The 18,982-nt window shown below is 47.1% G+C and overlaps 1 protein-coding gene and 1 pseudogene across 1 annotated transcript in view; one reads left to right on the top strand and one right to left on the bottom strand.

Moving 5' to 3' along the window:
• The window catches only part of LOC137847031 (very low-density lipoprotein receptor pseudogene), a 456,685-nt pseudogene that overhangs the window by 255,908 nt on the left and 181,795 nt on the right, over nt 1–18,982 (bottom strand).
• LOC137847012 (E3 ubiquitin-protein ligase RNF38-like) overlaps nt 1–18,982 on the top strand; it is a 174,633-nt gene that overhangs the window by 74,008 nt on the left and 81,643 nt on the right. The window contains 1 exon segment of the mRNA XM_068665216.1: nt 3,458–3,528. Coding sequence (XP_068521317.1) covers nt 3,458–3,528 — 71 coding nt within the window.

Here is an 18,982-nt window from a genome sequence, read left to right as displayed (position 1 = left end):
GGTCTGTCCCCTCCCAGCTCTTGCTGCACCGCAATGCTGCCCATTGGCAGGACAGAGCAAGAAGCTGAGACGTCCTTGGCTTAGTATAAGCACTGCTCTGTGTAGTGGGTTTACGTGGGAAGGTTTTGGTAGCAGGGGGCCATAGGGGTGGTTTCTGTGAGAAGGATCTAGAAGCTGCCCCATGTTTGGGAAGGGCCCCACTGTTTTCCAGAGCTGATCCAATAAGTGATGTTGTTTTGTGCCTCTGTGAGAGCATATTTAAGACAGGGAAAAAAACGCTGCGCCACACAGTAGCTGGGAGAGCGAGAGGAGTGAGGAACGGCCTTGCAGGCGCCAAGGTCAGTGTAGAAGGAGGGGAGAAGTGCTCCAGGCACCAGAGCAGAAGTCCCCTGCGGCCCATGGTGAGGACCATGGTGAAGCAGGATGTCCCCCTGCAGCCCATGGAGTACCACGGTGGAGCAGGGTTCCACGCTGCAGCCCGTGGAGGCGACCACGATGGAGCAGGTGTCCCTGCATCGACGGAGGCTGCCGCCTGTGGAAGACCCCTGCTGGAGCAGATTCCTGGAGGGACCTGTAGCCCGTGGAGATTAGCCCACGCAGGAGCAGGTGACCTGGCAGGAGCTGCTGCCCGTGGGGGACCCAGGTTGGAGCAGTGTGCTCCTGAGGGATGGACCCCGTGCTACGGACCCATATCTGGAGCAGCTCTGGAAGAGCTGCTGCCTGTGGGAAGCCCACGCCGGATCAGTTCATGAAGGACTGCATCCCGTGGGTGGGACCCCACAGCACAGGGGATGAGAGTGACTGTGAAGGAGCGGCAGAGAAGTGCTGTAGAATGACCATATCCCCCATTCGCACGTTCCCCTGCGCCGCTCGGGGGGAGGAGGTGGAAGAGGGTGGATGGGGGGGGAAGGTGCTTTTGGTTTCTTTCCTTTGTTTCTCACTTCTCTAGCTTGTTAGTAATAAGCAATAAATCTTACTATCTCCCTATTCCGAGTCTGTTTTGCCCGTTACAATAATTACTGTGTGATCTTCTTGTCCTTATCTCATCCTTTGAGCCCTTTTCACATATTTTCTCCCCATTCCTCTTTGAGGAGGGGGAGTGAGAGAGCGGCTGTGGTGGAGCTCGGCTGCCCACTCGAGCGGAATCACGACACTCTGCAGCAATTAAAACATCGGGGTGTTATCAGCACTCTTCTCATCCTAAGCCAAAACATAGCATTCTACCAACTACTAGGAATAAAATAAACTCTGTTCTAACTGAAACCAGGACAGACTGCTAATCACAAGGGGGTTGTTTTCTTGCAGGTGGGGTTGTTTTCTTGTAGTTGTTTGTCTGAGTGCTTTTGACCAATAATCTTGTGTGAGACACTATCCGCCCCTGTTAGGTTTGCTTTAAATTCAGGCTATTCGGGTAATAAAGAGGGAGCATGATCTGACCATACTAGTGTCTGTCATGTTTTCAGCTGTTCTTCCTGCAACACCACCCAAATGAACGGTATACGCCTTAAATACTTACGACTCCGTCGTCTTCGTTCGTATCTTCGCGCGCAGAATTACGGGCAAAATATAGTGCTGAAGCCGTCACGGGAGCTCATAAAAAAAAATAAGATGTTTGCTTGCCTTTATTCAGGTTCAAGATGGAGTTAGTCCTGACCCGACTCGAATAGGAGCCACCAAATGGTGTGGCGCCTCTCGTAGATCAAATCAGAATTCAGAAACCAAAGCCATCCCATATGAGCCCCCAGTTGTAATAAATGACTGAGTCCCAAAAAGGATTTCAATTAAAGTTTACAATTTATTAAATGAATAGAAGCAAGCAAACAGCACTGGGTGCGCCGGGAGTCTCCACTCCACCAAGATGCACACAAGTTACATCAGGCGGCTGGTTTTTATGCTCCTAGGCTAATACATATTCATCACCACTTTTGGAAAAGTCAGGGTTATTAGAATTAGTTTCCCGGGATCCGAACCCTCCCACGGACGCATGCGTATCAGTCTCCGGTGGTCTCTCTGCTCATACTGAAGGCTCGTAGTCTTCCTCCCAGGCTTTGTCCTTCGGTCATTCTTCAGCTTCCCCCCTCTCCTTATTTAGAAGTCTCTGGGCCGGATGTCAGAAATTTGTGTCTCGTGCAATAGTCAGCAATTATCTCAGAAAACTCCCCCCTGTTCTCTTATCTCCCAGACCCAAGTCGCAAGGTTTACCCTTCAAACCCTCTATTGACACGAACTGCTAGACCATTCTTTTGCAAGATACAAGAACTATATACACTAACCACTCTGTTTCTCTTGGACTTGTGGTTATACAAGGGTTTGTAAGACAGAAGGTCACATTTCATCATGCGGCCCTAGCATAGGAACTATAGGCCTGTCAGTTTGACCTCAGTGCCAGGGAAGCTCATGGAGCAGATCATCTTGGGAGTCATCACGCGACACTTGCAGGGCAACCAGGCAATCAGGCCCAGTCAGCATGGCTTTAGGAAAGGCAGGTCCTGCTTGACGAACCTGATCTCCTTCTATGACAAAGTGATGCACTTGGTGGATGAGGGAAAGGCTGTGGATGTGGTCTACCTTGACTTCAGCAAGGCTTCTGACACCCTTTCCCACAGCATTCTCCTCAAGAAACTGGCTGCTCATGGCTTGGACTGGCGTACTCTTCGTTGGGTTAGAAACTAGCTGGATAGCCAGGCCCGAAGAGTCATGGTGAATGGAGTCAAATCCAGTTGGAGGCAGGTCACTAGTGGTGTTCCCCAGGGCTCGGTGCTGGGGCCAGTCCTCTTTAATATCTTTATCAATTATCTGGATGAGGGCATCGAATGCACCCTCAGTAAGTTCGCAGATGACACCAAGTTAGGTGCGTGTGTCGGTCTGCTCGAGGGTAGGAAGGCTCTGCAGGAGGTTCTGGATATGCTGGACCTATGGGCTGAGGACAACTGTATGAAGTTCAACAAGGCCAAGTGCCGGGTCCTGCATCTGGGGCGCAATAACCCCAGGCAGAGCTACATGCTGGGAGAGGAGTGGTTAGAAAGCTGCCTGGCGGAGAAGGACCTGGGAGTATTATTTAGATGTAGAGCTTAGTGATATGGATTAGTGGAGGACTTGTTAGTGTTAGGTCAGAGGTTAGACTCGATGATCTTGAGGTCTCTTCCATCCTAGAAATTCTGTGATTCTGTGATATTTATCTTACTAAATATTTTCATTTTGGCTTGATGAACCCGTGCTAATTTTGTTCTCTTAAAACATCTAAAAAAATCTGGGTGAAGTTATTGCTGGCACATTGAAAAATGTCTCTCTGATGTTTATTGTCAGGATTAAATACGAGCTGTCTGACGTTTGGTGTGTAAAAATTGTTCCTGTCTGCAACAGTTGTCTATATTTATTTTTAGAGTTCATAGGAATTGTTTTTTTTATTTTTTATTTTAATGCCATTTTATTCCTTCTCCCCCTGCTTCTCTTGTAGGTAGCATTGGCCCTTCCTTTCAGTGCCAGTCAATCCATCAAGATTACATTTGCAGCAATGACAGTGACAAGGTGAGGTTTGCATTTATGTTCCATTTAAAGGTGCATCTTTTAATGAATCACATTTTTTTTTAATTCGACTAATAATGTTTGTTTTCCAGGCCCAGTAGCTAACTTTGTGTCACACTTTGAAATCTCACTGGTCTTTTAAGAAGTATATGTACTGTAGTCAAGACAATATTTTAGCTGATTAAAGAGACCTTTGTCTTGTAGCATATTTTTCTTCTTGTTTGTATTCCCTTGATATTCTAAGTATTTGTGGCTTACCATACTGACTCTCACAGGTTACAAAGAGTAGTAATGTCATTGTTAATACGTTAGACACAGTAACATGTTTTACTACCATAATTTGTGACTTCTGGGGTTTGAGATAGTTAACAATGCAGAGAGGTTTTTTTGCAATGGCTTTTCTTTCTATATTTGGAGATGGGAACTCCAGGTTTTACAGACAGGAACCTATTGTTCATTACTGTACCTTTAAAATATTATACTTTCTAGCACCATGCAAGTTTTTTCCCTAACCTTTTAGCAAGGGATCATGCTCAAACACTGGTTTGCTTTCAGTCTCTGGAGATATGCATTGGAATTGTTGTTAAGTGTTTGGTGAGGCTTGAATCAACAATATATGTATGGAATACAGAAGGGAAAAGTTTTCAGGTTGAATTATTGTCAGGACTTACTTTCATGTTTCTGTTCTTTTTTTTTCTGTAAAAGTACCTCTCATTAATAATGCAAATTGCTTAACATTCGTCCAATATGTAACATACATTACATTATTTTCAAGTTTGATGCTGTATAATAAGCTTTCTTGTTGCCTTGACCCTGGGAAAGGGCATGTATCCTGGTTTCAGTTAGGACAGAGATAATTTTCTTCCTAGTAGCTGGTAGAATGCTCTGTTTTGGCTTAGGATGAGAAGAGTGCTGATAACACTCCGATGTTTTAATTGTTGCAGAGCAGTGCTTATACCAAGCCAAGGACATCTCAGCTTCTTGCTCTGTCCTGCCAATGGGCAGGATTGCGGTGCAGCAAGAGCTGGGAGGGGACAGACCCAGGACAGGTGACCCAAACTAGCCAAAGGGGTATTCCATACCATCTGACGTCATGCTGAACAATATATAGGGGTGGCTAGCCCGGGGAGGGGGGCCGGACTGCTCAGGGTTAGGCTGGGCATCGGTCAGCGGGTGGTGAGCAATTGCATTGTGCATCACTTGTTTGTACACATTATTAGTAGTAGTACTATTATCATCATTGTTGTTATTATTATTATTGTTATTATTATTATTGTTATTATTATTTTCCTGTCTTAATAAACTGTCTTTATCTCAACTCACGGGCTTCACTTTCCCACTTCTCGCCTCCATCCCAGAGAGGGAGGGGGGAGGGTGAGCGAACAGCTGTGTGGTGTTTAGCTGCCGGCCGGGTTAAACCACGTCGGCATGTATTAGTCAAATTTAATTAATCTTTCTTAGAAGTCAGCTGCCTATCAGGGCTCTGATAACCACAAAAATACTTGTATTTTGAATTGGTGGGGTAACTTAAGAATCAGTTTGTTTGTAGCATTTTCATCTCATTCTAAAGCCAAGTTCCTTTTCAGAATGACTTTTTCCATAATTTGGGAGTATGTCCCAGGTTTAAGGTCTTACAAGTCATCTCACAAATAAAATATTGAACAAATATGCTAGCTTTAACTTGGTAAAAAATATGTAAAGCTTCCCATTGAATTAAAGGAATAAGAGCATGCGAACAGGGTGCTGAGAGTAACAGCAAGGCAGATATGGCAGTGGATTCATCCAAGGAGATGAATCCACAAGGAGTAGAATGAAGCCCTCATAATCCATGAGGAAATGTTTTGCGACCTGCTACTCCACTTAGATGTATACAAGTCTATGGGGCCAGATGGGATCCACCTGAGGATACTCAGGGATCTGGCAGAAGTGCTTGCCAAGCCGATTTCCATCATTTATCAGCAGTCCTGGCTATCAGGGGAGGTCCCAGTCGACTGACGGCTAGAAAATTTAACACCCATCTACAAAAAGGGCTGGAAGGAGGATCCGAGAAACTACAGGCCTGTCAGTCTGATCTCAGTGCTGGGGAAGCTCATGGAACAGATTATCTTGAGTGCCATCACACAGCACTTACAGGACAACCAGGTGATCAGGCCCAGACAGGACAATCATGTGATCAGACCCAGTCAGCATGGGTTTATCAAAGGCAGGTCCTGCTTGATGAACCTGATCTCCTTCTACGTCAAGGTGACGCGCTCAGTGGACAAGGGAAAGGCTGTGGATGTGATCTACCTAGACTTCAGTAAGGTTCTTGACACCATTTCCCACAGCATTCTACTGGAGAAACTGTCTCAGTGGCCGGGCCCAAAGACTCGTGGCGAATGGAGTTAAATCCAGATGGAGGCCGGTGCCTAGTGGTGTCTCCCAGGGCTCAGTACTGGAGCCAGTTCTCTTCAATATCTTTATCTGAATGAGGGGACCGAGTGCGCCCTCAGTAAGTTTGCAGACGACATCAAGTTGGGTGGTAGTGTTGATCTGCTTGGGGGTAGGAAGGCTCTACAGAGGGATATGGATAGGCTGGACCGATGGGCTGAGGCCAACTGTATGAAGTTCAACAAGGCTAAGTGCAGAGTCCTGCACTTTGGTCACAACAATCCCATGCAACGTTACAGGCTGAGGGAAGAGTGGCTGGAAAGATGGCCGGGCAGAAAGGGACCTGGGGGTATTAGTCGATAGCCAGCTGAATATGAGCCAGCAGTGTGCTCAGGTGGCCAAGAAGGCCAATAGCATCCTGGCTTGTATCAGGAATAGCATGTGGCTAGCAGGACTAGGGAAGTGATTGTCCCTCTGTACTCGGCTCTGGTGAGGCTGCACCTCAAATACTGTGTTTGGCTTTAGGCCCCTCACTACAAGAAGGACATCGAGGTGCTGGAGCATGCCCAAAGAAGGGCAATGAAGCTGGTGAAGGATCGAGAGAACAAGTCTTATGAGGAGCAGCTGAGGAAGCTGAGGTTATTTAGCTTGGAGAAAAGAAGGCTCAGGGGACACCTTATTGTACTTTACACGGGGCCTCTCTCAATTATTTTTCAATGATCTTGGGAACCTGGAGAGGTCCCAGTAGACTGGAAGCTGGCAAATATTGTGCCAATTTTCAAGAAGGGTAAGAAAGAAGACCCTAGCAATTACAGGCCTGTCAATCTCATGTCAGTGCCTGGTAAAATTAAGGAGAAGATGATCATTGAAGTTATTGAAGCACACCTGGGGGACAATGCAGTCATTGGTCCCAGCCAACATGGGTTCACGAGGGGTAGGTAGGTCCTGCCTAACAAATTTGATTTCCTTTTATGACAAGATCAGCCGTCTAGTCGATCAAGGGAAACCAGATGATGTGATCTTTTTGTCCTGTCCCCACAAACCACTGAAAAGAGGTTGGCCAAGGGAGACTAGAGGGGGAGGATCACCTCCCTTGACCTCCCTTTCAAGGAAACTTAGATATGTTATACCTTTGCCTTCTGTAATGGACGATAGGCAGCCTTTTCTGTCCTTCTTGGACACTCAACAGGGTTGAAAGTCATTTCTAGGTGATACTTTAGAAGTGTGGAACAGATTGTGGAAATGTGGGAGAGAAAAGAGTTAAAAGAGATAAAAGAGTTGAAGATTGTGTGGTCAGGATTCAGTTGTACAGTCACTGGATGCTGTTGCATATTCACACTGTGTTACTTAAATAAATTGATTTATTGCCATCTTCTGCATAGGGTAATGCTAATTCAGGGAATCTCTCAAATAGGATGTCCAGTTTCTGCCTGGATAGTGACAGGAGTCTCAGTTGCAAGGGTTCTTGTAATGGTTCATATGAGACTCCCCAAACCATTCTGTAAATTGTCATAATCTAGCTGGCTCCTGGTCTTACAAGGCAACTCTAGCATATGTATGATCAGTTTCTATTGAGTAGTTAAATTTAGCTATCTTAACTATGTACATCTTAACTATTGTCTTATCAAATAATAAACATATCACAGAATCACAGAATCACAGAACTGTAGGGGTTGGAAGGGACCTCGAAAGATCATTGGGTCCAACCCCCCTGCCAAAGCAGGTTCCCTAGAGCAGGTTGCCCAGGTAGGCGTCCAGACAGGCCTTGAATATCTCCAGAAAAGGAGACTCCACAACCTCCCTGGGCAGTCTGTTCCAGTACTCTGTCACCCTCACCGTGAAGAAGTTCTTTCGCATGTCAGTGCGGAACTTCCTGTGCTCTAACTTGCAGCCATTGCCCCTTGTCCTATCCCCATAAACCACTGAGAAGAGGTTGGCTACATCCTTCTGTCCCCCACCCCTCAGATATTTATATACCCTGAGGAGATCCCCTCTAAGTCTTCTCTTCTCCAGGCTGAACAGGCCCAGGTCTCTCAGCCTTTCTTCATAAGGAAGATGCTCCAGGCCCTGTATCATCTTTGTGGCCTTCCACTGGACTCTTTCCAGGAGATCCCTGTCTTTCTTGTACCGGGGAGCCAAGAACTGGACACAGCACTCCAGGTGAGGCCTGACAAGGGCAGAGTAGAGGGGGAGGATCACCTCCCTTGACCTGCTGGCCACGCTCCTTTTAATGCACGCCAGGATCCCATTAGCCCTCTTAGCCACCAGGGCACACTGCTGGCTCATGGTCAACCTGTCATCCACCAGGACCCCCAGGTCCTTCTCCTCAGAGCTCCTCTCCAGCAGGTCGTCCCCCAGCCTGTACTGATACATACAGTTGTTCCTTCCCAGGTGCAGGACTCTACATTTGTTCTTATTAAATCTCATTGGGTTTCTTCCTGCCCATCTCTCCAGCCGGTCCAGGTCTCGCTGAATGGCAGCACAGCCTTCTGGTGTGTCAGCCACTCCTCCCAGCTTTGTGTCATTGACATACTTGCTGAGGGCAGACACTATTCCCTCATCAAGGTCATTGATGAAGATGTTGAACAAGACTGGACCCAACACGGACCCCTGGGGAACACCGCTAGTCACAGGCCTCCAGCCAGACTCTGCTCCGCTGATCACCACCCTCTGAGCTCGGCCAGTCAGCCAGTTCTCACAGAATCACAGAATCACAGAATTGTCTGGGTTGGAAGAGACATCAAGAACATCGAGTAAAACCTCTAACCTAACACTAACAAGTCCTCCACTAAACCATATCGCTAAGGTCTACATCTAAATGTCTTTTAAAGACTTCCAGGGATGGTGACTCAACCACTTCCCTGAGCAGCCCATTCCAATGCCTAACAACCATTTCGGTAAAGAAGTTCTTCCTAATATCCAACCTAACCTCCCCTGGCGCAACTTTAGCCCATTCCCCCTCATCCTGTCACCAGGCATGTGGGAGAATAGAACAACCCCCACCTCGCTACAGCCTTCTTTAAAGTACCTATAGAGAGCAGAAAGGTCGCCCCTGAGCCTCCTTTTCTCCAGGCTGAACAAGCCCAGCTCCCTCAGCCGCTCCTCGTAGGACTTGTTCTCCAGACCCATCACCAGGTTTGTCACCCTTCTCTGGACTCGCTCAAGCACCTCCATGTCCTTCCTGTAGCGAGGGGCCCAAAACTGAACACAGTACTCGAGGTGCGGCCTCACCAGAGCCAAGTACAGGGGGACAATCACTTCCCTAGACCTGCTGGCCACACTGCTTCTTATACATACCAGGATGCCGTTGGCCTTCTTGGCCACCTGAGCACACTGCTGGCTCATATTCAGCCGACTAGCAACCATCACTCCCAGGTCCTTCTCCGCCAGGCAGCTTTCTAACCACTCCTCTCCCAGCCTGTAGCTCTGCCTGGGGTTATTGCGCCCCAGATGCAGGACCCAGCACTTGGCCTTGTTGAACTTCATACAGTTGTCCTCAGCCCATAGGTCCAGCATATCCAGAACCTCCTGCAGAGCCTTCCTACCCTCGAGCAGACCGACACACGCACCTAACTTGGTGTCATCTGCGAACTTACTGAGGGTGCATTCGATGCCCTCATCCAGATAATTGATAAAGATATTAAAGAGGACTGGCCCCAGCACCGAGCCCTGGGGAACACCACTAGTGACCTGCCTCCAACTGGATTTCTCAGCCCACCTTGCCATCCACTCCTCTATCCCCCACTTTCTCAGCTTTGCTATAAGGATGTCATGGCAGACAGTATCAAAGCCTTGCTAAAGTCAAGGTAGATGACATCCACCGCTCTTCCCCCATCTACCCAGCTGGTGATGCCATCATAGAAGGCCATGCTCCTTTTAATGCATGCCAGGATCCCATTGGCCCTCTTGGCCACGAGGGTGCACTGCTGGCTCATGGTTAACCTGTCGTCCACCAGGACCCCCAGGTCCTTCGCCGCAGAGCTCCTCTCCAGCAGGTCATCCCCCAGCCTGTACTGATACATACAGTTGTTCCTTCCCAGCTGCAGGACTCTACACTGGATCTTATTAAACCTCATTTGGTTTCTTCCTGCCCATCTCTCCAGCAGGTACAGGTCTCGCTGAATGGCAGCACAGCCTTCTGGCTTTGTGTCATCGGCGTACTTGCTGAGGGTGGACACTATTCCCTCATCAAGGTCATTGATGAAGATGTTGAACAAGACCGGACCCAGCACCGACCCCTGGGGAACACCGCTAGTCACAGGCCTCCAGCCAGACTCTGCTCCACCGATCACCACCCTCTGAGCTCGGCCAGTCAGCCAGTTCTCAACCCACCTTACTGTCCACTCCTCTATCCCACACTTTCTCAGCTTTGCTATCAGGATGTCATGGGAGACAGTATCGAAAGCCTTGCTAAAGTCAAGGTAGATGACATCCACCGCTCTTCCCCCATCTACCCAGCTGGTGATGCCATCATAGAAGGCAACGAGTTTGGTTGAGCACGACTTCCCCTTGGTGAATCCATGCTGACTACTCCTCATAACCTTCTTCTCTTCCAATTGCTTGGAGATGGCATCCAGAACAAGCTGCTCCAATACCTTTCTGGGGACAGAGGTGAGACTGACTGGCCTGTAGTTTCCTGGATCCTCCTTCCTGCCTTTCTTGAAGACCGGAGTGACATTGGCTATCCTCCAATCTTCAGGCACCTCACCCGTTCTCCAGGACCTTTCAAAGATGATAGAGAGCGGTTTGGCGATCACCTCAGCTAATTCCCTCAGCACACGTGGATGCATCCCATCGGGACCCATGGATTTGTGTGCGTTGAGCCCACTCAGATGCTCCCAAACCACTCCCACATCCACCGGGGGGAGCCCTCCATTTCCCAGACCCTTTGTCCTATTGCCAGGGGCGAGGAGTCCCGGGGGAGTGTCCTTGAAGCAAAGACTAAAGCAAAGAAAGCATTCAGTATCTCTGCCTTCTCAGCATCTCCCGTGACCAGGACACCCCCCTCATTCAGCAAGGGACCCACCTTGTCCCTAGTCTTCCTCTTGCTGTTTACATACTTGAAAAAACCCTTCTTATTATCCTTTATCTCTTTCTCAAGCCTCATCTCTAGGTGGGCTTTAGCCTTCCTTCTTTGTTGCGTCCCTTCAGGCCCTGACAACACATCTATACTCCTCCCAAGAGGACAGGCACTTTTTCCACATTTCATAGACCATCCTCTTCCTTTTGATCTTATTGATGAGCTCCTTGCTCATCCACACGGGTTTCCTGCCCCCCTTCCCCGATTTCCTATTCTTCGGGATGCACCGATCCTGAGCATGGAAGAAGTGCTGCTTAAATGTAGCCCAGCTTTCACAAGCACCCTTAAAATATATAATATCTAAAAAATAGATAATATATTTAGATAATATATCTAAAAATATATATAATATCTAAAAAAATCTGAAATACATAATATCTAAACATACAAATAGCATATATCAATTATTCAGCTATTTTATCTGTGCAAAGCAGGAATTGCCTCTGGAGTTCCTGTCAATCTATTATTTTATTAACATGAAGCCGGGCCTGCCTTGGGGGGGGGGGGTTCCTTTATCAACTAGTGTTGTGATTTAATCACAGCAGGCAGCTAAGTACAACACAGCTTCTCACTCATTCTCCCCAGATGCAATGGAGGAGAGAATTGGAAAGGTAAAAGTGTAAGAAAACATGGGTTGAGATAGACAGTTTACTAGGTAAAGCAAAAGCTTGCGTGCACAAGCAAAGCAAAACAAGGAATTCATTTCTACTTCCCATCAGCAGGCAGGTGTTCAGCCACTTCTGGGAAAGCAGGGCTCATCCCATGTAATGGTTTCTTTGGAAGACAAATTCCATCACTCTGAATGTCCTCCCCTTCCTCCTTCTTTACCCCAGCTTTTATTGCTGAGCATGATGTCACATGGTATGGAATATCTATTTGGTCAGTCTGGGTCAGCTGTTCTGGCTGTGTTCCCTCCCAGTTTCTTGTGCACCCCCAGCCTCCTTGCTGGCAGGGCAGTGTGAGAAGCAAAAAAGTCCTTGACTCTATGTAAACGCTACTCCGCAATAAGATTCTTTAGTTCTTCTTACAAGTTGTTTATTCATAATTTTTTATTGCTGTTGTTCTTTGTGAGCTATGTTCCATGTGGATTCTTGGGGAAGAGGATCAGGCAGTGATAATTTCCTTTAAGAGTTACACTAATATACCAACCTCCTTATTCCAATTTCCTTCCTTTTTAACTCTCCTACCTTTCTGCTATTACGGTGAAGATCAGCTTTTTATTAGAAGTTGGGTTAAGACAAAATTCAGGGAAGATAATAATATATGGGCAAGTAAAACTGTTTTAATTTCAGATGAAAATTCCATTTTTGGTGTGTCATAAAACTTTTGGAGGAGGCAAACCATAGCAGGTTTGAATTACAGAAGACTGCAAACTTTTTTTTTTTTGGTGTTGCGTAGCATATGATCTGCCTCCAAATTGATAGAACAAAAGAACTAGAACTTATTTGTTTTCCACATTTGTTGGAAGGCAGGAGAGGAAAATCTATCTTTCTTATTGGTATTGATTCTGTAACAAAGTTGTAAAAGCAGATAAAAGTAAAAATCGTCCAAAACACAGGAAAAATGCATTTTGGAAGCACTGCAGAGATATATTTATTTTTCTCCTGTACTAGTTTAGGCTGGGATAGAGTTAATTTTCTTCCTAGTAGCTGGTATGGTGCTGTGTTTTGGATTTAAGAAGAGTATAATGTTGATAACACACTGATATTTCAGTTGTCGCAGAGCAAGGCTTACACAGAGTCAAGGAGTTTACGGCTTCTCATACTGCCCTGCCAGCAAGGAGGCTCAGAGTGCACAAGAATCTGGGAGGGGACAGAACCAGGACAGCTGACCAGAACTGGCCAAAGGAGTATTTCATACTATATGACATCATACTGAAAAATTAATATGGGGAGGCTGGCCAGGGCGGGGGGACCGCTGGTTGGGGATGGGATCGTCATCGGTCAGCAAGTGGTGAGCAATTGCATTGTGTATCACTTGTTTTGTATGTTACTTTATCATAATAATTATCATTATTTTTCCTTCCTTTTCTGTCCTATTAAACTCTCTTTATCTCAACCCACAAGTTTTTCCTTTTTTCTGATTCTCTCCCCCATGCCACTGTGTGGGGAATGATCAAACAGCTGTGTGGTGCTTAGCTGCCTGCTGGTTTAAACCATATCTACCTAACTGTCAGTTTTGTTAGTATTATCTTTGATTTTTCTATGAGAAAATGTGAAACCGTTTCTCACATTATAGGATAATCTGATGATTCCCGCAGTAAAATGATTGTTTCTTCTCAAGAAAATACATAATTCTACCTAACGTGAGCTATAATACTGCTTTCTAAAAGCAGTAGGTTACAATACTAGGGTATAATAACAATCTCCTACCCTTCTTCCAACACTCCATGTGTGTCTATGTGAATAAGGCATTCCACACCAATTCAACACACAAGAACCTTGAATTCACGTTCAGTGAGATGAGCAAGAAAAACTAGGATTTCTTCATTGCATGGCCTTATGGCGTTAAAAAAAGAGTTATTGGTAATACAGAGAATCTGATTAACCCTCCAGCATCAAAAAACATTTTGCAATTTATCCCTTAAAAAGAGGTAGTATTTCATACATATGTAGTTTTTCATTGTACATTGTATTGTAATCCACAAGGAAATGGTTGGTGACCTGCTACAGCACTTAGATGTACACAAGTCGATGGGGCCAGATGGGATCCACCCGAGGGTGCTCAGAGAACTGGCGGAGGAGCTGGCCAAGCCGCTTTCCATCATTTATCAGCAGTCCTGGCTATCGGGGGAGGTCCCAGTCGACTGGCGGCTAGCAAATGCGACACCTATCTACAAGAAGGGCTGGAGGGTAGACCTGGGGAACTATAGGCCTGTTAGTTTGACCTCAGTGCCAGGGAAGCTCATGGAGCAGATTATCTTGAGTGTCATCACACTGCGCTTGCAGGGACTTGAAGGACATGGAGGTGCTCAAGTGAGTCAGCTAAAGCTGCACTAGGGGAGGTTTAGGTTGGATATTAGGAAGAACTTCTTTACCGAAAGGGTTGTTAGGCATTGGAAAGGGCTGCCCAGGGAAGTGGTTGAGTCACCATCCCCTGGAGGTCTTTAAAAGAGATTTAGATGTAGAACTTAGTGATTCAGTTTAGTGAAGGACTTGTTAGTACTAGGTAGTAGGTTGGACTTGGTGATCTTGAAGGTCTCTTCCAACCTAGATGCTTCTGTGATTCTGTAAAATGATTATAAACAAGTCTTAAATTGCTGTTTTGGAGGTAGGAACCCTCAAGTACGGATGCATGAATCAGATGGACCCTTTTTATACTTGCATTTTTTTTTTCAATTTTTCTTTGATGTGTAACAGGCCATTTATATTTAATCGCAATTATATTATTATTATATTAATTTAAAAATAAAGTGAGGCTGAAATTGTGAAAGAAATGACAAAAATGGATAAAAATCTTCTTGAAGTTCTGTATTTAGGGAAAAGTATTTTTAAAACAGATAATGCCATCGTTTAAAATATTACTTTGCTATAAAACTCCAATAATGGCTTCGTATTAAAGGTAGAGAGATGTATGATCTTTCAGTGCCTTTCAACCATATTCAGTTTATTTTCTTTAAATGTTTTTCCTCCTATTTCTATTTATTTCAAAAGTGGCTTAATTCCACAAAAAGACACTTCCTCTACTTGAAAAGAAACATGTAGTCTCTCTGATTTTTCTTCTAGTAATCTGAAGACAGCTGGCAATCTGATTGGAAATCACTTTTTTTTTTTTTCTGAGACTGTCTTACAGCAGGAAGTACTGTATAATGTAACTTCTCATACTATATTTTCTTGCTAAAAATTCAGATTTTAAACTTCTGAAATCAGTGTGTTATGGTGATCTAAATATTTCTACATCGTACATGGTTAGGTCTTCTCCCAGTCTTGGGCAAGACTGGGCAATCAGCTAACTGATTGCATGCTCATTTAATTTCTCACTATTCTTACAACAAAGGTGAATGGGGGTTCTGGTCGGTCTATAGCACTTCATCTCTGCTGCAGTGTCACACTCTGCTGCTTCACAGTCACTCTCTTCCCCTGCTCCCATGTGGGGGGTCTCTCCCAAACTGATCCCATGTGGGCTTCCTACAGGCAGCAGCTCTTCAAGAACTGCTCCAGATATGGGTCCGTACCACGGGGTCCATCCCTCAGGAGCACACTGCTCCAACCTGGGTCCCCCACGGGCAGCAGCTCCTGCCAGGTCACCTGCTCCTGCATGGGCTCCTCTCCACAGGCTACAGGTCCGGCCCAGAATCTGCTCCACTGGGGGTCCTCCACAGGCTGCAGCCTCCTTCAGGTCAGACCCACCTGCTCCACTGTGGTCTCCTCCACAGGCTGCAGTGTGGAACCCTGCTCCACTGTGGTACACCATGGGCTGTAGGGGGACAACCTGCTCCATCATAGTCCTCTCCACAGGCTGCAGGGGGACTCCAGCTCCTGCACCTGGAGCATCTCCTCCCCCTCCTTAAGTATGCTCTCCCAGAGGCACAAACAACATCGCTTAGGGGCTTGACTCTGGGCAGTGGCAGGTCCCTTTTGGAGCCAGATGAAACTGGCCCTTATCTAACATGGGGCAGCTTCTGAATTCTTCTCACAGAGACCACCCCTGCAGCCCCACGCTACCAAAACTTTGCTATGTAAACCCACTACACGGGAAGGGGAGCTACAAAGGTGACCCCTGTGAGAAAAGTCCAGAAGCTGCCCCACATTAGGTAGAGCCTGTTCCAGCCCCCACAGGAGCAGGCTCTAAGCTGGAAATGCAGCCTGTGGAGAGAAGCCTACAGTGGACCAGGTGATCTGGCAGGAGCTGCACCCCCACCCTCCATAGGTGACTATTCTGTTATTAATTGTCAATAAATTAAATTAATCTTCCCCAAGCTGAGTCTGTTTTCCCCTTGATAGTAATCAGTGAGTGATCTCCCTGTCTTTATCTCATCCCATGAGCTTATTTTCCTTGTTTTTTCTCCCCCTGTTATATTGAGGAGGAGGGGTGAGAGAGCAGCTGGGGTGTGCTTGGCTACCTACTGGGGTTAAACCACAACACCTGGGGGTGCACGAGAAGTTGGGAGGGGACACAACCAGGATAGCTGACCTAAACTGGCCAAAAGGATATGCTATACCATATGATGTCAGGTGAGATAATTAATATGGGGTGGCTGGCTGGGGTGGGGGGTGACTGCTGCTCAGGGATGGGCTGGACAGTGAGAAATTTGCAAGTACGTGTGCTTGTGAATCTAGAGAGTGAGGGTGTGTGCACTCTCAATAGAGAACTTTAATCCCTACCAGCCAAAGAGGAAGGGGACTTGGCAGTCTATACTTATGTTTTACGTGAGTCCTGGTAGTGTTATATGTAGATGCTGTTAAAGGCAGTGCCTAGTCTGTGGCAGTCTGGGTAGCAAGCTGTGCTGGTGTCCTGTGTGTGTGTGTGTGGGTGTCTCTGGGATGCACACTCGGCCTTGCTAATGATTGAAATTGCAAACATGAAAACAATAGCTGCATCCATCAGCCTGGGACAGAGACCCATAGGTTTCCTGACTCGGCTCCAGCATCCAGGCAGGAGGAATCCCCAGGTCCTAGACCTGTTGGATGCAGTGCCTACTTCACAGAATCATCTCGGTTAGAAGAGACCTCCAAGATCATCGAGTCCAACCTCTGACCTAACACTAACAAGTCCTCCCCTAAACCATATCACTGAGCTCTACATCTAAACGTCTTTTAAAGAACCTCCAGGGGACGGTGACTCAGCCACTTCCCTGGGCAGCCTGTTCCAATGCTTAACAACCCTTTCGCTAAAGAAGTTCTTCCTAATATCCAACCTAACCTCCCCTGGCACAACTTTAGCCCATTCCCCCTCATCCTGTCACCAGGCATGTGGGAGAACAGACCAATCCCTACCTTGCTACAGCCTCCTTTAAGGCACCTATAGAGAGCAGAAAGGTCACCACTGAGCCTCCTCTTCTCCAGGATGAACAATCACAGCTCCCTCAGCCGCTCCTCGTAGGACTTGTTCTCCAGACCCATCACCAGGTTTGTCACCCTTCTCTGGACTCGCTCAAGCACCTCCATGTCCTTCCTGTAGCGAGGGGCCCAAAACTGAACACAGTACTCGAGGTGCATCTTCACCAGAGCCAAGTACAGGGGGACAATCATTTCCCTAGACCTGCTGGCCACACTGTTTCTGATACAAGCTAGAATGCTGTTGGCCTTCTTGGCCCCCTAAGCTGGCTCATATTCAGCTGACTATCAACCAATACTCCCAGGTCCTTCTCCGCCAGGCAGCTTTCTAACCACTCCTCTCCCAGCATGTAGCTCTGCCTGGGGTTATTGCGCCCCAGATCCAGGACCCAGCACTTGGCCTTGTTGAACTTCATACAGTTGGCCTCAGCCCATCCATCCAGCCTATCCAGATCCTCCTGCAGAGCCTTCCTACCCTTGAGCAGATTGATGCACGCACCTAACTTGGTGTCATCTGCAAATTTACTGAGGGTGCACTCGATCCCCTCATCCAGATCATCGATAAAGATATTGACGAGAACTGGCCCCAGTACTGAGCCCTGGGGAACGCTACTAGTGACCTGCCTCCAACTGGATTTAACTCCATTCACCACAACTCTTTGGGCCCGGCTATCTAGCCAGTTTTTAACCCAACGAAGAGTACACCAGTCCAAGCCATGAGCAGCCAGTTTCTTCAGGAGACTGCTGTGGGAAAGGGTGTCAAAAGCCTTACTGAAATCAAGGTAGACCACATCCACAGCCTTTCCCTCGTCCACTAAGCGCGTCACTTTGTCATAGAAGGAGATCAGGTTCGTCAAGCAGGACCTGCCTTTCCTAAAGCCATGCTGACTGGGCCTGATTGCCTGGTTGCCCTGCAAGTGCCGCGTGATGACACTCAAGATAATCTGCTCCATGAGCTTCCCTGGCACTGAAGTCAGACTAACAGGCCCATAGTTTCCTGGGTCTACCCTCCGGTCCTTCTTGTAGATGGGCGTCACATTTGCTAGCCGCCAGTCGACTGGGACCTCCCCTGATAGCCAGGACTGCTGATAAATGATGGAAAGCGGCTTGGCCAGCTCTTCTGCCAGTTCTCTGAGCACCCTCGGGTGGATCCCATCTGGCCCCATTGACTTGCTGTAGCAGGTCGCCAACCATTTCCTCGTGGATTATGAAGGCCACATTCTGCTCCCCATCCCCTTCCACCAGCTCAGGGGACTGGGTATCTAGAGAGCAACCGGTCTTACCGCTAAAGACTGAGGCAAAGAAGGCATTAAGCACCTCAGCCTTTTCCTCATCTCTCGTCACTGTTTCCCCCTGCATCCAGTAAAGGATGGAGATTTTCCTTAGTCCTCCTTTTCATGTTAATGTATTTATAAAAACATTTTTGTTATCTTTAGCAGCAGTAGCCAAATTGAGCTCCAGATGAGCTTTGGCCTTTCTAATTTTGTCCCTGCACAGCCTTACAACATCCTTATAGTCCTCCTGAGTGGCCCGCCCTCTTTTCCAAAGGTCATAAACCCTCTTTTTTTTCTTTTTTCCTAAGCTCTAGCCACAACTCTCTGTTCATCCAGGCCGGTCTTCTTCCACACCGGCTTGTCTTTGGGCACATGGGAACAGACCACTCCTGAGCCTTCCTGGACTCCTCTGCCCTTCAGAACTGCCTCCCAGGGGACTCTGCCAACCAGCGTCCTGAGCAGCTCAAAGTCTGTCCTCTGGAACTCTAAGACAGCAGTTTTACTGATCCCCCTCCTGACTTTGCCAAGAATGGAGAACTCTAATATTTTGTGCTCACTCTGCCCAAGACAGCTCCTGACCACCACATCTCCCACCAGTCCTTCTCTGTTTGTGAACAGAAGGTCTATCAGGGCACCTCCCCGGTAGGCTCACTAACCAGCTGCGTCACTTAGTGAACTTGCACAGTCTCCAGAAACCTCCTAGACTGCTTCCTCTGAGCTGTATATGTATTTATATC

This window comes from Anas acuta, chromosome W (assembly GCF_963932015.1).
Source record: "Anas acuta chromosome W, bAnaAcu1.1, whole genome shotgun sequence".
Classification (NCBI taxonomy): domain Eukaryota; kingdom Metazoa; phylum Chordata; class Aves; order Anseriformes; family Anatidae; genus Anas; species Anas acuta.
This window is presented reverse-complemented; position numbering and strand designations above follow the sequence as displayed.